General features: G+C 39.2%; 1 protein-coding gene across 2 annotated transcripts; it reads right to left on the bottom strand.

Moving 5' to 3' along the window:
- Positions 1-15,137: 15,137 nt before the first annotated feature.
- Positions 15,138-18,554, bottom strand: LOC104602648 (zinc finger protein JACKDAW). Of its 2 annotated transcripts, none has more exons than XM_010266414.3 (4): positions 18,066-18,554; positions 17,556-17,926; positions 16,984-17,380; positions 15,138-16,743 (listed from the first exon to the last, which is right to left on the bottom strand). In XM_010266414.3, exons 2-4 carry the CDS (start codon positions 17,692-17,694, stop codon positions 15,630-15,632), a joined length of 1,650 nt encoding a protein of 549 aa, XP_010264716.1. In that variant the 5' UTR covers positions 17,695-17,926; positions 18,066-18,554; the 3' UTR covers positions 15,138-15,629. The 2 variants fall into 2 exon arrangements, with proteins under 2 accessions (XP_010264716.1, XP_010264717.1); XM_010266415.3 differs by having other exon boundaries at positions 18,044-18,350.
- Between the last annotated feature and the right edge of the window lie 803 nt (positions 18,555-19,357).

Raw genomic sequence — 19,357 nt, 5'->3', positions numbered from 1 at the left:
GTGGGCCCCTCTCTAGTGCTGTTGTCGGATGGTGCGTGCGTCTCCTAAGTGTTGTTGCCGGGTGGTGCGTGCTGCTGCCTATGATTGTGTGCGTCCATAACATCACACCCCTCTTGAACAACGAGTTTGTCCTCAAGCTCGAATTAAGGATGGGTGTCGGGAAACACCGTCAAAGGAATCCCGGATAGGTGGAATGACTTTGCCCTCCTGAATCGGGTTCCAATGAAGGGGGTTCATCATCATCTTCCTCTTGTTTCACTAGGAGGCAGAAAAGTCTCTTGCACTTGTGCCCGACTAAGTAGAGTTCATCGCAATTAAAACATTTCCCCCTCGCCCTGCGTTCTGCCATCTCAGCCCTGGACAAGTGCTTAGTAGGAGGTGTAGCGACGCTGCTCCCCACACTGGATGTTGATCTGGAATTGGTGATCATCTGTGGCTTCCTTTCTTGGCTGCTGCTGGATATGGAGCCATGCCGAGTGGTTCCGGGGATGCCCATGCTGATGGAGGCCGCCCCACACTAAAGGTTCCGTGGCTGAGTTGTAGTTTGCGTTCGAAGGCGCATGCTAGGTTCATGGCTGTGACCAGGTTGGGAGGGTGTTGCATCTCCACGTCCACTCTTAGGGGTTCTGCTAGCCCCGCGGTGAACATATCGACTTGTTGATCTATGCGAACCGAGGTTGCTCTAGCGAGAAGGGTTTGGAACTGGAGTTGGTATTCTGCCACGGTTCCAGTTTTCTTGAGGTTGATTAACTCGCCCAGCGAGTTGCTTGTCAACGGAGGCCCAAACTTGAGGAGATAGTATGATTTAAACTGCCCCAGCTGAGACTGAGTTCTTCTTGCTCCAGTCTGTAGAACTAGAGTTGCGCCTCTTCTGATAGGTGGAAGGCGTACGTTGGTTACGGAAGAACTGTTCGCAACGATACAGCCATCCTAACGGGTCTTCGGTGCCGCTGTAAGATGGAAATTCCAGCCGACTATACTTGGGAATAACAGCGGCTGTTGGGGCAGCGATCTGCTGTTCGCTGGACGTCTCTGCCCAGTTTGGACGACGGCTGTTGGTGGTGGTGGTTCCCTCAGAGCTTATTTCTTTGTTGGAGAGGAACGCTTCTAGTAGGCGCCGCAGCTCCCAAACATCATCCTTGACTTCACGAACCTCCAAGCTGGTTTCAGCGAGCCTATGCTCTAGCTCGTGGACCCTGGAAGACAGTGGCTTTTGTTCCTCCATGACGGTAGGCTCTGATACCAAAATGTTATGGGCCCGGGCATAGGATCTCGTCACGGGGAGAATCTATTGCTTCCCCTTGCGCCTTCCCTTGCGTGCAGACCCTATTGTGGAAAACCGAATGGGTGATTTGTCCAAGAGACCACCCAAACTCTTCTCACTCTTCTCTTGACTGGAAACTGAATACTTTATTCCCAAATCACAACTCCTTAAATAAGAGATTACAAGAGGAGACTCCTTACTCCATTCAACTAAGCTAGGACAATCCAACTTTAAATCAAACCCCTACTTCTAACAGAACTCTTACTAAGAAGATAAGATAAGATAAGGATAAGGGATGAGGGATAATGCAGTTGGCGACGAGTTGGCAAGCAGAGCTATTGTGGCAAGATAAGTGTGGACCCACCCTGCTAAGCTGTTGTGTGGGCCCCTCTCTAGTGCTGCTGCCAGATGGTGCATGCGTCTCCTAAGTGCTGCTGCCGGGTGGTGCGTGCTGCTGCCTATGATTGCGTGCATCCATAACATGTACCTTGTACTTTGGGGGTAGTGACGAATGGATACCTTAAATTTTCAATTGCAACACTTGAGTGCCCTGAACTCTCAAAAATAAACACTTGGGTTTGCCTGTTAGTATTTCGTCAATTAACATTACATAATGCTAAAACTACCTTTATGTCACTTAGACTTATCTCGTCTTACGAATACCATATAGGTTATTAAGTTAGTCAAAGGACCAACTCTTCTCCCCACAATGACTAATAACGTATGTGGTATTAATCAAACTATATAAGTTCAACTGATGAAAGGGTATTTTTGGTGTTATGTAATATTTAAATGACAAAATACTAACAGATAGGCCCAAGTTTCTATTTTTTAAGAGTTCAGGTACTCAAAATGTTGCAATTGAAAGTTCAAGCTACCTATCTATCACCACCCCCAAAGTACAGGGATACTTATGTGTAATTTACCAAAAAAAACAATACAAACTTTATGAAAACAAAAGAAAGAAATTTAAAGTTGCAGGTTTACCTTTGAGCGATTGATTGAAGGGCAAATTTGGAAAATAATCAATTTCAGAGAAAAGATTTAAAGGGTTTGGGATAGTGATTCATATGTAGAGAAAATAGAAAAATAAACATTTTGGTCAAAGTACCTACATGGGTATTTTGAACATTTTTATGCCTCTTTTAAAAGGATTCTAACAAAGGGGATCTAAAGTCTACTTGTAGCTATGTCAAAAAATTTAGGGGAAGTGATTACAAATTACCAAGGTTAAGGGGAGGTTTCAGCAATTCACCCAATTAAAAAATAGGGAAATTTTGGCATTTATAAATGTATAGATTATGTATGTGTTTGGAACTGTGGGCGTTTTTTCACTAAACGTTTGTATTTGATTTGTTTGTAAAACCGAGAAAAACAATAATAAACCCATTTATTAACATTAGCAAAACAATGAACAAATACTTACCTGTTGGGGGAAGTGCTAAAATAAGCTTCCCCCAATGGTAGACGTGCACATAAATCAAAGCCTGCATTTTCTAATCTCTATGCTTATGAATCTACATAATGGGAAAATGCTAAAGTGATGCCTATGTGACGATGCTTATTCAATAAATGTCCACGGTTTCAAACACATGCATAAATTGGGGAAATGCTGAAGCAGTGCCTATTATTCCATAGCATTTTCTCTCCATTTTTCTAACTGAATATTAATAAAGGTACTTATTTACTTAAGAAGGGGAATTTAGCACAAAATAAAATATAGGTAAAACACCTCCCATAACATATTTTATAGCCCAACTGATTTATTTAGTATAAAGTTAAGTGAAACATCATTTGATTTAGTAGATTAAAACCATGAACCACAGCCCTTGATGTATTAATGTTGGGGCCCAGATTTCTTCCCCACAAAACCCTGAAACGCATCCACTTGCACATTGGGTTCAGAGTCTTAAGATTCTAGATCCCAATAGGTCCTTTCCTGTGTTCTCGGTTGAAACTTGAGGGATGCTCCGACTAATGAATCACCGACAATAATAACACCTTGTCTTGTTAATCCCGGCCGTAGTCCTGCCATACAAAATCAACCTAGAGAGAAAACGGGTTCCTTGAAACTTTGGATAAATCATCCAAAACATCTATACTTTGACAACAATGTTAACTTCCCTTATATTTAAATACCTCGAAGAAATTCTTTGACATATATACCATAACATAACAAATAAATGAATATAAGATGAGAGTCCAGATATGAGATGATCTGCACTTAATGACTGTGTTAGGGGCTGTTTCAACCAATAGCACCCCACATTAGCCATAAGTGTTGTATATGCTTCACAAGCACTCCAACTCTTAATTTGCATGTATAAGTCCTGTGGGATGTTATTATTGATTAAACAACCCCTAAAAAGTCATCAAGTGCAACTCATCTGAATTACTGAAATTATTATTAATGTTCGGATCTTTAAAACTATTGCACAATTCAGTTCAATATTTATATTCTGACATATTAATGGACAGCCAAGTCAATATAAGAGTGTAATTTGAGTAAACTCCTCAAAAAAAAAAATCAAATGTTATTAGTTATGGAACATTTTTTAGGGTAAGAGAAGAGAAGAGAGAGAGAGAAATGGCCAGCATGTGATAAGGGTATTTTGTCACATTAAAATAAAGATGAGATGACATTGAATGGGTGAGGTCATTTTTTGTCATTTAAAAATTACTTTTTATAAAACCATAGGAAGATGTGTTATAACATTCTGAAAGGGGTTCAATAGAAGTATCTAGAAGTGGGGGTAATTTCAAACATTATCAACAAAGTGAGGGGAAGTTTATTTTCGATGTGGTTGGTGAGAAAGCCTACAGAGTAGATGGACCTCTTAGGCCCAACCCATTATCCGTTTCCTGGACGAGAATCATTCACTGATAAGATCCAAGGGATCAAGCCACTGGGGCTGCTGGGCTTCTTTCTGGAAACAGCAAGCAAATGATGGAGCCGGCCCATCCACAGTTGGGAAGGTCAATGTATTTATTTACTTTTTAGAAAGGGAAAGTGAAATTCATGTTTTCTTATTGTGAAGAAAGTTGTCAACACTTGAATAAGACAAAAATGTATTTAAATAATAGATTTTTATGGATAAAATGATCATTGCTTTATTTACATGAAAAATAAAAGAACATGAATAAATACACTTAACAGGGTTAAATAACTTGCCGAAAAACCAACGGAACCTTAAGAATATTAAAAAAAAAGCATGGCAAAAACATGAATTAACGAGAAATTATTCACTTTTACCATTCATCGTTTGAGAAGGTTCATGTGTCCAAAAGCATTTGCTCAAAATCGCAAGGACATTCGAATTTAGCCTGCTTAACTGCTCCAGCCTCATTGGTATGTTAAAGCTTACTTCATGAATTTAAAACATGTAACATGAACCATTAATAAATGAAAGTTCAAATGGTTAAGGGGTTTTAACTTTTAACCGATTATACATAGATCACCTACAAAGAGTACGTGCCCTAATCAAGATAACAACTTGTTTGATGGTTGGATCTGGCCAACTACAGAACCCATTCGAAATTGCACATACCCAGCCCAGCCCAGACGCTATATAGGGTCTTAGGTGAGCAACTCTAATAACTGGTCTATGTCATATTTGGGCTTATTGGGTCTGGCCCAAAAAGAAAAGACAACTCTATAACTGGTCCATGTCATATTTGGGCTTATTGGGCCTGACCCAAAAAGGCCTGATTACTAAGGCTCATCTCTATATAAAACGGGATTTCCTACTCACTTTTCCTACCCACCCTCTACCCGCCGTGAATTGCAGAGATGAAACTAAGGTTCAAACTTTTATCCAGTCTAATACCTAACAGAACTGCACAGGCTTCCGCAAAAATCACTGATCGTAGAAGATCAAAACAAGATTGAGCAGCCAAAAAAGACCCATCTGAACCCATTAATTAAGACTCCATAACATGCACCAACATTCTTCAAAAACGCTTCCATCAGTCCAGATGTGAGCAAAACAAGCACATTCGAATGCCGGCCAGTAAACCAATCTAGAATGGATCTGGATTGGTCAAAGTCAACCCACAGCCGAAGAGGAGATGCAAACCATATAGGCTGCACTTCCTTGCAGTAAAGCAGACAGTGTTGGATGGTCTCTGCAGACACAGCACCCCAGAGAGGATACAAGCTATTCAGTGTTTGGAATTCTACTTAAAACCTTCTCCAAAACAGGAATTCTGTTGTTTTATGTGAAAATTTCAAGGAAAAAAAATATTTTAATTTTTGGAGGGACCTTAAGAATTAAGATGCCATAAAAACTTCCAATATGACCTATTACCGGCAGTAACATGAGAAGAAGTGGGACAATCTCCATCCATCTTGATCTTTTGGATCTTGTAAGAAAACTTAACTGAGAAATTCCATTTCTTGTCAAAAGCCCAAGACCACCTATTAGCCTGACCTGAACTAGCTAAGAAGGTATATATAATTTCTTGATTTCAGCAGAAATCATGGGGGATGCTATTGATTAAGTCCACAACACACATCCCTCCCAAGTCCTTACATTGTCGGAAAGACGATCAGCTACCCAGGACAAGTTACAGCCCACAGGCTTTCACAAGGAAGTTAAAAAAAGGAGAAAAGAAGGGAGCCAAGGGTCTTGCCATATGTCTACACTGTCACCCCTGCCAATCCCATGAGCATCCACTAGCTAGGGGTCTTAGTGTAACACATGTAACTAGAATCCAGATTGTTTTAGACCTCATTGTCAGATCAGATCAGTCTGCACTCTCTTGGCAGCTTGAGCCTAGTCCATTGACAGGCCTAGATGGAGGAGGAGGAACCCTACACTATATCAAGGTTGGAAAATGTCTAGAAAGAGAAAAGACAAATTTTGCTTTCTAATAAAATATTAATATTGCATCATAAGCAGTCTATTTTCTTTATATTTGTTTAGGATAAATTACTTATACATCCCCTAGACTATAGCATTGGTTTTGTAGACATCATTTAAATGGACATGCATGGGTATTTTTACCCAAGTGCCATTAACAATAAGGCTATGTTTGGTTTGAAGGAAAAGGTAGGGAAAGGAAGGGAAAGACAGGGAAACCTATACAAGGTTTGTAAAGGTTCCCCTATCTTTCCTTTTTTTTTTTTTCCATGCATTTTCCTTCAAACCAAACACAGCTTAGAAGTACTAGTTTTCCCTCCAAACTATATGTATTTAAATTGACACAAGTATATTTATTTGTAAACACTAAATACTGTTTTAACATCTCAAATTTTTATTCAATTTTATTCTACATTTTCCTAAACTTGTTTTCAACTTCTCATTTCTATTCTACTTCAACTATGATATTGGAAAGGCATGATAACTGGGAAAAAAAACTTATGGTCAAATGAACCGATATCATAAAAGAGGGTGACCAGTAAGGTAGTATTCATAAAAAATCATGGGGTTGGTTAAAGCTCTTCCAATGCCATGCCTTCTCGTGCCATAGATTTTCCCTGGTATCTGATGAAAAACCCCAAATATGGTATAAGAAATTAATTTACCCTATTATTTATTTATCAAAATTCATGGGTTCTTTGATTGGTCAAAGCTCTTCTGGTATCATGTCTTTCCAATATCATAGATTTTCCCTAGTATTTGATGAAAAACCCCAATAGTGGTATAAGAAATTTACTCTATTATTTATTTATACCTTTTGGAAACTTCTTTCTCACAAGATTGATTGACCCTTTCTCTTTTCATGACTTGTGACAAAATTTCGTTCAACTTTATCTCGCAAATCTAGTGCCCGTTTAGGAGGGTTTTTGGACGCGGTTTCTAGCATTCAAAGGTGGCCCCACACGGAAATCTCTGAAGTTGTATTTGGTGAAAATCCAGAAATCCCCAGAGTGTTTATCCATGGATGTATTCCAACACATACATCATGAATCGGGTAAAGAGTAATTGTATGATTTATTTCATGAGGGATATTCCCAATGCAAGGTTGCAAGAGACTGCTCAAACAATGCGAGCACCAACTTGCCCTGACAGAAGCCGAACTCAACGATTTGATTTGAGAATCTAATTTCTTTAACTAGAGCTACCCAAGTCATGGTAACTAGTGCAAATCACAAATAGGTCATTGTTTTATTAGTTTTTCCCTAATATATATGTGTGACCACTTAAGTACCATTTATCTTTTAAATTAAATGCCTTTAGTAGAAATTTGGATCTCCCTTTTGCAAAAAAAACCTACTGTTAAAATTTCGGAAAGTTGGGAAAACTTTAAAAATCATGGAAAACATTTTTCTTATTAAATATATCGAGCAAGAGAAAATTGAGCCTAAAACTTCATCATTATTTGATAACCTTAGCAGAGATGACGGTTCATCATCTTGTAAATTAACGTAGCAATAACAAGCAGAACAGCCAACTTTGTTGATAACCTTAGCAACATATATGCAGTCAATCTATGTTAGAAGTTTACTTTGTGCTTTCAAAGGTTGAAAAGAACGAAACAGCATCATGTCATATGGTCCACATCTGCCCCACAGAAGAGAATGATTGTACATACAAAATGGACAACAAAAGTCTTCCCAGAAGAATCATGCATATTTGGAGAGCATATATAGATGGTGGAAATCCTCCATCAATCACATCATAATGCTCAATAATATAGAATCTATTGTTGACTTTTGGAAGAGTTCATACTCTAACGTACAAGATAAGTTCATCCTTAATCTTCAGCCATGGTGAAAACTGAAAAGTAGTGTTTGTTTGTGAGGAGAATTTCACCCTCAATGATGGAGAGAGAGAGAGAATTAAAAATTGAACACATTGGAAAAGTTAAGGCTCCGTTTAGTTGTATAAATCCATATGGTGTGACAGATATTGCTATTGCCTATTGGTTGTTGCAGAAAGTTAAGGCTCCATTTATTTACAACGTAATTTCATTCATTTATACCAGTATAAATGCATGCACATGGAAGTACAAATGAGAAGAACGTAAATTCAGGTTCCAACTCTGCTTTGGTTATTCTACTTTTGCTTTGCTTTCAGATTCTATTTTACTTTAACACACTACTGAGACAAGCTAAAAACGGGTAAGGGTTAAAACAAATATAAATCAGAATTTGCAATCAACTAAATGTATTCATATGCTTTTGCACCGGTATAAATGAAATTACACTACGAACAAACCAGGTAAGGAAAAAACTGAACTTCTAATAATGCCTCAGTCACAAGGAGGCAGAGATCCTAGCTACCAACTGAGCCACCATCAGTTAGAAAAGATTTGGGAATTTTCTTCTACTTCTTGCCTTCTTGCAAATAATAATAATAATAATTCAATCAATCAATCAATAAGGAGTCAATGCTCCTTCCACTGTGGACATCAATCTGGTTGCTCATTCTTCATGTCAGACATTTCATGACAATAACGGTGACGTGATTTTAATACCCATCGTGAAAAAAACAGATTAAATAAAAAAATTATTTTCTTAATTAATGCTAATCATTCTCAACCATTCAACTTAAAAACTTAAGTTGTTAGATGAGGTCACCGAATAGGTTTTTATTCTCTAACATTCATGAATAGTTTTTATTTTTATTTTTATTTTTTGGTTAATAACCAATTAAGAAATTAATTGAGGACGTAATTTGCTAAAAACACAGTGTCGCGTGGATGAGTGTGTAAACCATTCACGCTCAGATAACATCCCCATCAACCAGTCAAATGAGGAGAAAATATCAACTTAATAACCAAGCACTATTTTTCTCCAATTTTTCTTTTTTTATTTAGGCTATGTTTGGTTTGAAGAAAAATGTAGGGAAAGGTAAGGAAATCTTTACAACCCTTGTATTGGTTTTCTTGTCTTTTCCTTCAAACAAAACATAGCCTTAATGTCCAAATTAAGGAAAAACCTATGATGTTGGAAAGACATAATATGGAATTAAACACTTTGACCGATCAAAATCCCCAGTGAATTTTGATGAAACCCATCTAATTGATTACCACTTTTATTGATGAGGGGTGATTTGGACCGACCTAATAAGTAAGGGACACATGGATGCAGCCTGCCAGCCAGACGACAGATCGGCATGTGATGCCACGATAGTAGATTGAAGGACCTCGAAAGCCCAAGCACCTCGGTACCCACACACGCTGAGGTGTCATGAAACCAAACCTAGAAGGTTGCCATTTATCTCCGAACTTCTCGGGATCACGTCGTGTAACTGATGTCCTTATCTTCTCCCCGTTCAAATTAGATGGAAATAATAAACCTCATTAATTGATGTATTACTCTCCTACCAAAGTGGAACGGATCCCAACATCATGGGCTGAAGATTCCGGGAACGTTTCGAGAGACCTATGACATCCCGACTATATAAGGGTATCAACCCCCAAGACTTAGGTATGCACGATTATTTGCTCTTTAGCATTCTAGCATTCAAGGTTTCAGTTTGCAATCATAATACAGTACTGACTTAAGCATCAGAGCGACCTTGTCGGGCTAGCCACCCCAGGTTCTCTGATCTTCTATCCTGCAGCTTAATCCAACTCGCCACGTGACCAAGGTCCAGGTCATCTCCCAGACAGGAGCTTCCAGATCACGCACAATCATTTATGATGCTGGTTGATCGGTTATATGTTTTTTTCGGTATAATGTCTTTTAGTCATCATGGTAGAACCCCCGAATTACATATATGCTTTGTTTAATTAAACTAACAGAGGTATCTTATTATTATTGCAATAAGAACATTTCCTCCATATTTAACCAAAATATTCATGTAAGAGAATATAACAAAGACACCAATTCATATAGAAGGCAGAATCCATGTTCCATAAAATTGATAATAAAAGGAATTTTTTAACTAGAAAAAGCAAGAACTCCTTGGAACGATGCATGGTTGACTCCAAATTAAATTATTTTTATGGATACAATCCCAAGCAATCCCCAAGAAACCAAGCAATAGTAGTTAGCAAGTGGACTGTGTAAAGCTACTTTCATGAATAAAAATAAAGATAGATCAATCCAATTTAGACATATAGATGTATTGAACTACCTATATTTTTTATTCATTTTTCTAGGAATTGGTTGCCATTTTAGAAGCTCTAATCCTTACAATGCACACGATTCCAAGGGGTTAATTTACAACCAAAGGAAAAAAGTTGTTTAGCCTCTCGATACCCAAAGAAAAACCATGGCCATAGGTTATTCGATCACAACACATTAGAAGCAAGCCCGAAATGCACTTTTCAAAAGTCCTTATTGGACTACGAAACATTCTTCCTCAAGACAACCTTTTATCTTTCTTGTTTTCTTTTTCTCTTTAATCATATATATATATATATATATCCCAGCTTTGATTCTTCCTATGCATCTCATTTAAACTCATCTCTCGTTGCCATTCCTTCACTTCAAGTTGTTTGATCAAACGTAACATCGATCAATCCCCCATGAGCGAGGAGTCTGAAATGGTCGTCTTTTTTCCGTTTTTTTTACAGGTTAGGTAAGGGTTGGTTCATGCATACTGATTGAAAAAGTAAGGGAGACCGAATCAATTAGTGTTGAACTCCAGTATAATCATAAATTTCTTAACGATTCTAACCAGGCAACGGAAGATGAGTTTTAAACATTTGGGTTAATAATAATTATATATAGAGGTGACTCTACGACATCCATCTTCCAGTCAGATGTTTTCCGAGATTCGAGGCAGAAAACAGCAAGCCACAAAACTCGGGTGAGTGGACCCACGAAACATTTCGGGAATATTCATCTTTCTTCACCCCTAAAAAGGCCAATCAATCCCGACCGATGAACCAAAATCGAAGCTTTCATCTCCGTGTAATTCTGGTCATTGAATAAAATGACACCACCACGAATAACTTATTATCAATGGTTCAGCGGTAATTAAGCATCATCATCAGATTTTAGTATTTTACAGTTACTTCGAGTAAGAAACCTTATCCGTTGATAATCATCAATCTTGACATGTGACAAGAATCGGGTTAAGGTCAGACAGTTCTTCATGCCCCGCAGCTCTCTGACTCACAGGCTTTCACAGGCACAACCAGTTGAACTGGGGAGACGAATTACGCCCAGGGAGGAAGAAGGACCAGAATCAACTCAGTTATGGTAATATCGATCTCAAGAAACGACCACATTGTTGCTAATGCGTAGCGTAAATAAAGACACATCACTGGGCTCAAGTTGGGCCAGGTTGTCCAGCAGACTCGTTCGCTTTTTTTCCTCTCTTCATCTTCTCCAGAACTAATGTAAAAAAGGGCAACCAATTGTTGATCAGGAGATTTAGCCAAAAGTTCTGGCTGTCGTTGATTACTTTATATAAAGCGCTAGCTGTTGAAAGCCAGGTAACAGAAGACAAAAAGTTGCAGAGACTTGACTGTTTCAGAAATATTTGCAGGGATGCTGAGCTCTGATCATAAGTCATAACATGTAATTGTGCATGAGAGCATACATGAGAGTACTACTCTTTCCTCTTAATCCATGTAAGGTCGGCCAAGATATGCCTGCATGAACCTACCACGAAGCTTCGACCAGCTGCGTCTTTTCTGCAACAGATATCCAATATCATATCAATTTCAATCAAATTAACCGACTTGATTAGAGCCGGCCCACCTCAACATAACTCCATCCGATCCAGATGGAACTATTGTCTTTTAATATTTGAGTTAAACTAATTTTTAATTTAAGTTTGATATCGATTTTCGTTCATATGATAATCTCCATACTGGGAAGTTTCAGATAGAAAATTTTCTGTAGGTTAAGAGGAACAATAGCTATTCTGCGCTGATCAAGCTTCCACTTTTGAATCTTGGAGTTAATTATAAATAGGCATCTTCCGTACGTGGAGGGCTGGCAAAGCTGGTCCTAATCCGTCTGCGTATCTAACTGGGTTAACCAGATATATGCATGGTTTCCATCGTCTACATCACACATGTTCCACTTGACACCAATTGTTCCCATATATACACAGAGTTGAATAGAAAGGCTCATCCTGCAAGTAGTGACTGGTGGTGTGACTTATTGAAGGAGGGTCACTTAGAAGAGTCCGAATCTCCTATACATCCATCCCCGTAGAGCTTTCTATCTCACATGTGCAAGTGGGAGTAACAAACTTTACAAACGTCTTTCCATCCTGTTTTTAATATATTAAAATTTATAAAATTCTAAAACAAATGAAAAACAGAGGTTAAAAGGGTTTATTCTTCCTTTTTTGTTTAAATCTTTCTCCAACGAACGAACTGATCAATAACACTAGGCCCCTATTCACTTTTTGGTAAGTAACTTATTAGGGTAAATACAATTACCTGGGTAAGTTTTTCTTGGGAAACACTTACCTGCCTAAGTGCATTTACCCATGTTCTTTTATTTTTCAGATAATAAAGTAATGATCGTTTTGGTCATAAAAATCCATTACTAAAAGGGGCATTTTTGCCCCAATCAAGTGTTAGCAACTTTCCTCGATGAGTATCACTTACCTAGGAAAATAAACTTCCCCTAGTCCTTACATTAATCTGAAAAATGAACATGTGATTCTTGGTCAATGGGAATCAAAATCCCATTGACCAACTTTAATTCCCCCCTCTCAAAATCCAAAAAAAAGAACATCCCTAGAAGAAAAACAGGAATAAGGGTTCAGAAGATCAAACGCCTGTCTAGAACAACTTTCTCTCATATCTTTCACTCTTCTGTTAAGTATTAACTATCAACAAAACCTCAATTGGGATCACAGGATCTCCTATACATTCGTCCTTGTAGAGAATCATTCAACAATCACCGATTTTCACAAGATTTGAAACTCAAATAAGCTTTATGTTTCAATTGTTTTCTTATTTCTGGATTTCCGTCTCCTTAAGGGTTTAGATAATCAAATGCATGGCTGAGGTAATTCTCTCTCATATCTCACTTGATGCTGTTAAGTAAACCAAACACCAATTGGGATCAATGAAATATAGGGATCTATCAACGAAATATAGAACATATGTCATTGCTCTTAATTTTTTGTTCAATTCAATACCTTACCTCGATTGTTGATTCTAGTTGGTAATCTTGTAAAAGTTCGAGAATCGTCTCAGCCTCAGGCATTCAATTCTCAGAAGTCAGAACTCTTACTCGTGGTTTTTTCTTCTTAGGGATATTTACCTCTATAAACTCTTGTTTTTATTCGAACGAAGTAGGAAGAAGAAGCCCTAACTTCTGTTTTCTTATTTGTTTTAGAATTTTAATATATTCAAAACAAGATGGGAGGATGTTTGAAACATTTGTTACTCCCACTCGCACATGTGAGATTTAAGCATGAGAGGGTGGTGACATGGCACCTTCTGATTTGATGTACAAGAAGTTCTACAGGAACGAATGTGCAGGAGATCCGGACTCGACTTGGAATACTACCATCTGGACCCATCCAAGCTTTGTGTATATGTGTGTGTGGATGTGGATGTGGTGTATGACCGCATGCGTTTGTACATTATGTTTTTTCTTTATTTGCAGTGCATATCAGAACCCAATACAAATTTTGCAACTGGTTCAGTTTTGCTTTCATTTATTTGCAACCATGATTTACACTTGTACTTGATACAAAATTTGTACTTTTTTTGTGTCTCAGGTGTCGTTTGGTAAAATTGAAAATTGATGCCGGAGAAAGCAAGAAAGAACGATGTGGCTCTGAAGTCTGAATAGCTAAAATTTGCCTTTTGGCTCTGAATGCAGTTGTGTTGTTTGAACATCTGAATGTTGAAATATCTGGAAGCAGACTGCCTCACAAATTTACTCATCTACATTCTAATGAAAATAACATTTCGAATGAATTCCACAAGCTCAAAGAGTTTAACCCCTAGCAGTACGATAGGATAGAAGGATAGACTCAAACTTTGTTAAAATATCTCCTAGTAGTGATCCTTTTTCTTCAAGCAGATTAATATATTAAGTACTTACAAATCCTCAAGACAAAGGAGCAGGACAAATTGTCTACAAACTAAGGTAGTGTTTGTTTTGTGGTTAAAAAAAAAGGTGGTTTAATCCAGAACCATACTCTCACTGCCAATGAGTGAGATTCATATCTTAACAAATGACCCCTCGTTTGCAATCACTTTGATGCAAAATTTGCTCTACCTTCTTCCAACTTCAATTCTAGTCTCATATAAAATGGGGACCACATCATCTTGCTTCTAACCTCACTATTAAACAAATAACCCTCATCCTACCTCCATTCTCTTTTATATAATGTGGGGACTACTTTATTTCACTTCTCACAAACAAATAAAACAAAATCAACTCTGAACCAGAATTTACACTTAGTCTATTTACATTCCATGCATTTAACTCATTTGCCAATGAAATTTACACCGCAAACAATTAAACTGAGTTGGATTACAGTACAAATTAAAGAAGGAAAAAAAGGAAAAAGCAGTTTCTTGTCCTAAATCCTAGTTAATTAGTTATAAATTAACTAAGAGATAGTGATTCCCTTCTGGATAATTATTTATTTATTTTTTTTGTTGAAGAATCTGTGTAATAAGGTTTTAAATGAACTTCACTAGGCCGCATGCATCCAAATTCGAACCTAATTAACTGCATTTTGTGAGAGCCGGTGATCCGGGTGGGCCGAGCAACTTCATTCCCATCCAAAGTTTTCCGGCTTTTGCTTTCATTCCCTTTATCTGGTTCAACCTTGTTTGTAATGAAATCAGAGCAAATTAAAGTCTGAATGGTCACTCTGACCACCCAGCAGTTCAGTTCAGTCAACTGCTTTTATTGGGGCTGGACGAAGAACAAGCACGAGAACAACAATAACGGATTTTCAACACACTCCTTACTCATTTGAGATTAAAGTTTGATTATAGCTTAGAGACGTAGCTGAAACGAAAGAATCAAAATAAGAAAGAGAAGAAAAGTAATGCAACTATACTAAGTGAGAAAATTTGCAAGAAACGCGCCAAAGACAGCGTTGACATGATCGCCGGAGTACTACTTTGACCGACGGTCAAGGCATCTTGCGGTTCGCGCTGTTTAATTTCAACAGAAGAAATGACGGAAAAGCAAGAAGATAAACAACAACACGCACGACTCCGATGACTTTCCTGATTGCCTAGTTGCTTCACCTGCACTGACAACTGTCCCCCGCCCCCCGGAACTCGTCTCTGACGATTCAGTCAGTCATTCATCACTAATACGGCATCTCTCTCTCTCTCTCTAGCACAACATCAGTAGTCGCTGTTAAAATTCTTTGCATTTTGCTTGGACCGAGTCTGACTCGGTAACCAAGGCTTTAAGGCCTTCTCGCTGCATCTAGTTTTCTACTATCCTAAAGCTGCTAGCTGCTTGTAACTATATCGTACAACCAGGATAATTGCCAAACCATAGTTACAATTTGGTTTAGTGGGTGCCATTGTATTGGCTCAAATTCATGGCTGAACCAATCGAAGCAAATTTCGCTGCTAGTTCATGCTGTAAGAATGGCCTGCCAGAGTCTCCTCCTACGCCTAGGAAATCTCTTGTTAGACTTTGTTCGACTTCGTTTGCAGTCGGGTGGAGCTTTAATGGAAACGGTTGGCCTTGTTTTCCACTATGTGCAATCATCAGGCGGTCGAGGTTGCTTGCTGTATCAGTTAATGAGCTTAAATTCAACCCACCCATCATTCCACCACCAACACCAGTGGTGGCGGTTGCCGTTGATATCGAATTCATAAGCTCATTAAGGTTCTCCGGTTGCTTCGCTTGCCGGAGTAACTGATGGAAGTCATTCCTAGTCTGAGTGTGAGGATTGAAGCTTGTGGTATCTGAGGAAGAAGAGTTCCCCACTCCAAAGCTACTGAGCAGTGAAGGGTTGCTCCTAGTAGATCCCATTTGAGCTGCTTTCTGTAGAAGTGCGGTCGCTGACATGTGTGCTGAGTTTGCTTGCTGGTTTTGGCTGTTGGAATACAATGAAGCTAAGCTTTCCACCAACTGGCCTTTGTTTCCATTCTCCTCCTTTAATCCACGCGGGGAGGTTGATAAAGATAGGTTGGCACCTGTCGATGCTCCGGAGCACCTATCAAGCCACTGTGGCTGAACGCATCCTCCGTAATCAACCAAAGAAGTGGAGGAGTTGAAGAGATTGGTCGATGCCATTTGCACGAATTCAGGCAAACCCGCGGTGGAACTCGATGTCAAGAAAGCATTAGAATTATTAGCTGCCATATCGATGGGGTTCATATGAGAATTGGCCCGATCTAGCCACAGCGACAACCTTGGCTTCTGCCGGTTTGCATCGAGGGAATTGGCAGCCTCGGGGCCGGCAAATTCTGGCCTGAAAATTGGGCATAGTGAAGGGATACCAGCAATGGCGTCTGGTCCTCCTCGGCTTCCGAACCCATGCGGCAGGGTGGACGTGGCGTTGTTGATGGATTCCGTTCTGAAGTTGAGGTTGGTGGCTGCAACCGAAGTGAGTCTCGCACTCTCTTCTGCCAAGGCATCACAAAAGGCTCTGTGGGTGATGAAGCTGTCCTTCCTGTTTAATTCAAAGTTCAAACAAATCCCATTTTAAATTCTAAAGCAGCTGCTATCCTATCCATAGTACTTTATAATCCATGAATCTGATCGCATTAAATTCGAATGAAAGACATGAAAGATTCTACGTGACATTTATTTCTTCTGGAACGTATTAGTTGAAGTAATAAAACACTAAAGCGCTTCTGCCAGGACGAAGAACAGAATGGAAATCAGATGCAGATTTGCAGTAAGAGAGTACCTGGAAAAGAGTGTTCCGCAGTCGCATTTATACTCTCTTGTCCCACAAGTCTTGGTGTGAGCTTTCCAGTCGGACTGAACTGCGTATTTCTTAGAACATTTCTCGCACTTCCACTTCTTCTCGCCATGCTTTCGGCTGAAATGCTTCTTTATTCCCGTAAGATCTCCGAGGGCCCTGGACGGATCGTGGTGAACACAGGTCTTTTCGGGGCAGATATAAACCCTCTTCCGGATCTCCTTGCTTGTTCTCTGCCGAAGCTTCCATGGCAAGTTGTGCCCTCGTCGATGCAGCTGAAGGTTCTGGTCTCTCTGGAACCCCTTGTTGCAGATTTCGCAGACGAACCGGTTGGTTGCCATGAGAGTCTTTGGAGATAGAGCTATGACCTCCGCATCTGGATCTGTTAGAAGCGTCAAAACCCATTAACAATAAAACTAAAATAAGAAATGATCCATGAAAGAAGAAGAAGAAGAAGAAGAAGAAGAAGAAGAAGAAGAAGAAGAAAAGCAAGGATGAAGACTAGGATAAGGAATTAATCAAGAGGAAGCTAGAAGATGATGATAAAGCTGGCTCACCTGGTGTTCCAGGTAGATTTCGTTTCTTCTTGACCACGGTAGTACCATTAGGATTAGGGTTAGGGTTTGGAATCGGTGGCTGAGGAAACCCTCTGATTGCAGAGGGAATTGAAAGCCCATCCCCGGACATCATTTGCATGTCTGAATTGAAGCAAACTAACAAAGCTGGTGTCCTTGCTTTTAATTTGGTTAAGTTACACCACACCCCCGAAGAATTAGCTCTGTCCAAACTCCAAAAAAAAAACTAATATCGTACAAATTAAGCAAGAAACGAAAAGCTTCGCACTTCTCCAACTCCAAAGACGAGCAATCTACGCGCGAGCACAAACAAGATAAACCACTTCGTATATCCAACTCCCGCTTCTCCGATTCTGCCCAAACAAACAAAAAACGAAGCTCGAGCTTGAATCCAACAAAAACCCACAAAACGCAAAAGAATAATAAATATAAATAAGAATAACTCATCAACAAAATCGGACTCTTCTTACGCAGACGGCAGATCTCTCTTACCCTTGTTTGAATCTCAGAAGAAAAAACCAAATCTCATCAAAGCTAAAGAGAATATTTGATCGCTCTCTCTCTCTCTCGCACTCTCTCTCTCTCACTCCTCCTCTCTTCTTATCCTACACGCCATCTTAAGGTCGGTCAGCGATAGACTTAACTGGGCCACCGCAGCCTCTCTCTCTCTCTCTTGTAATTTTTAGTAGACCAAGCTGGTGTCTCTTCTCTTTTTATGGCTTATTAACGATGGAGACTCCTCTAATTCTAAGTTGGTGAGAGACTGACTGACTGAGGGGGGGGGGACGGACTAATTTTTCAAAAAGAAATAAAATAAAGAAGAACAGGTAAAAAGGCAAAAATGTTAAAAGATGGGATGTTTCAGTTTCACTTCACGTAACGAGAGAGAGAGAGAATCTTGATTTCTTCAAAAAAAAAAAAAGTCTCTTGCCTTTATAACCCTTGATCAGGAATAAATGATTAAGACATAATTGCACCCTTTGCATGAGAAGTGCAGAGCAGATATTTATATTTTTATATTACATATATTAAGCATGCAGAAGAGGGAAAGGATCGACCTCGTCACGTTTGCCGAGGCCGTGTTACGGTCACGTCCGTGATACCTGTCTCTGGTTCACGGTGAACCTCTGGGTGGGACCCCCCCCTCTCTCTCTCTGCACCAATATCCATCCATTCATAAAAAGTATGAGCAAAGAGTTGCAGCGAGGGCGTTTGGTACTCGACAATTCTTGGTATCGTGATGTTGATTTTGATGATGGTGATGATGAGGACGATGCTTGATGAATGGACCCAACACCAACGCGGTTTCTCCAGACAAAGATTCCGATTCCACTCGGCTCGCTCCATCTATGATCTATTCCTCCCATGTTGGGTCACTCTACTCATGAGTACACACTACTCACTACTAGGATCAAATTTCAAGTGTAAATGGTAGCGACATTTGCCTCACTGTTATTCTAGCTATACTAACCAATTAGTTGCAGTGAACCAGGGCTTATGTTGGCAGTCCACGTGTCCAATCATCTTTTTGAATTTCGATGAAGAAAAGGTGAATTCTTACTAATCTATCATCATCCATCGGCTCTTTTAATTTGTTTATGGAAACAAGAACCAAGTAGCAGTTTTATTCCTTGATTTTTCATTTAAAGTACTAGAATCCAGCATTATCACCACGTGATACTGTTGAGAAATTATTAATTAATATTGATCAAATCATCCTAATTATAATAACCAAAGATTCCAATCCAAGAGTAATTGCCTAGGGTCTATAGAGATCTAGAAAG

This window comes from Nelumbo nucifera, chromosome 2 (assembly GCF_055504915.1).
Source record: "Nelumbo nucifera cultivar China Antique chromosome 2, China Antique-T2T, whole genome shotgun sequence".
NCBI lineage: Eukaryota > Viridiplantae > Streptophyta > Magnoliopsida > Proteales > Nelumbonaceae > Nelumbo > Nelumbo nucifera.
Note: the sequence above shows the minus strand (reverse complement) of the source record. Positions and strands in the feature narration are given on the sequence as shown.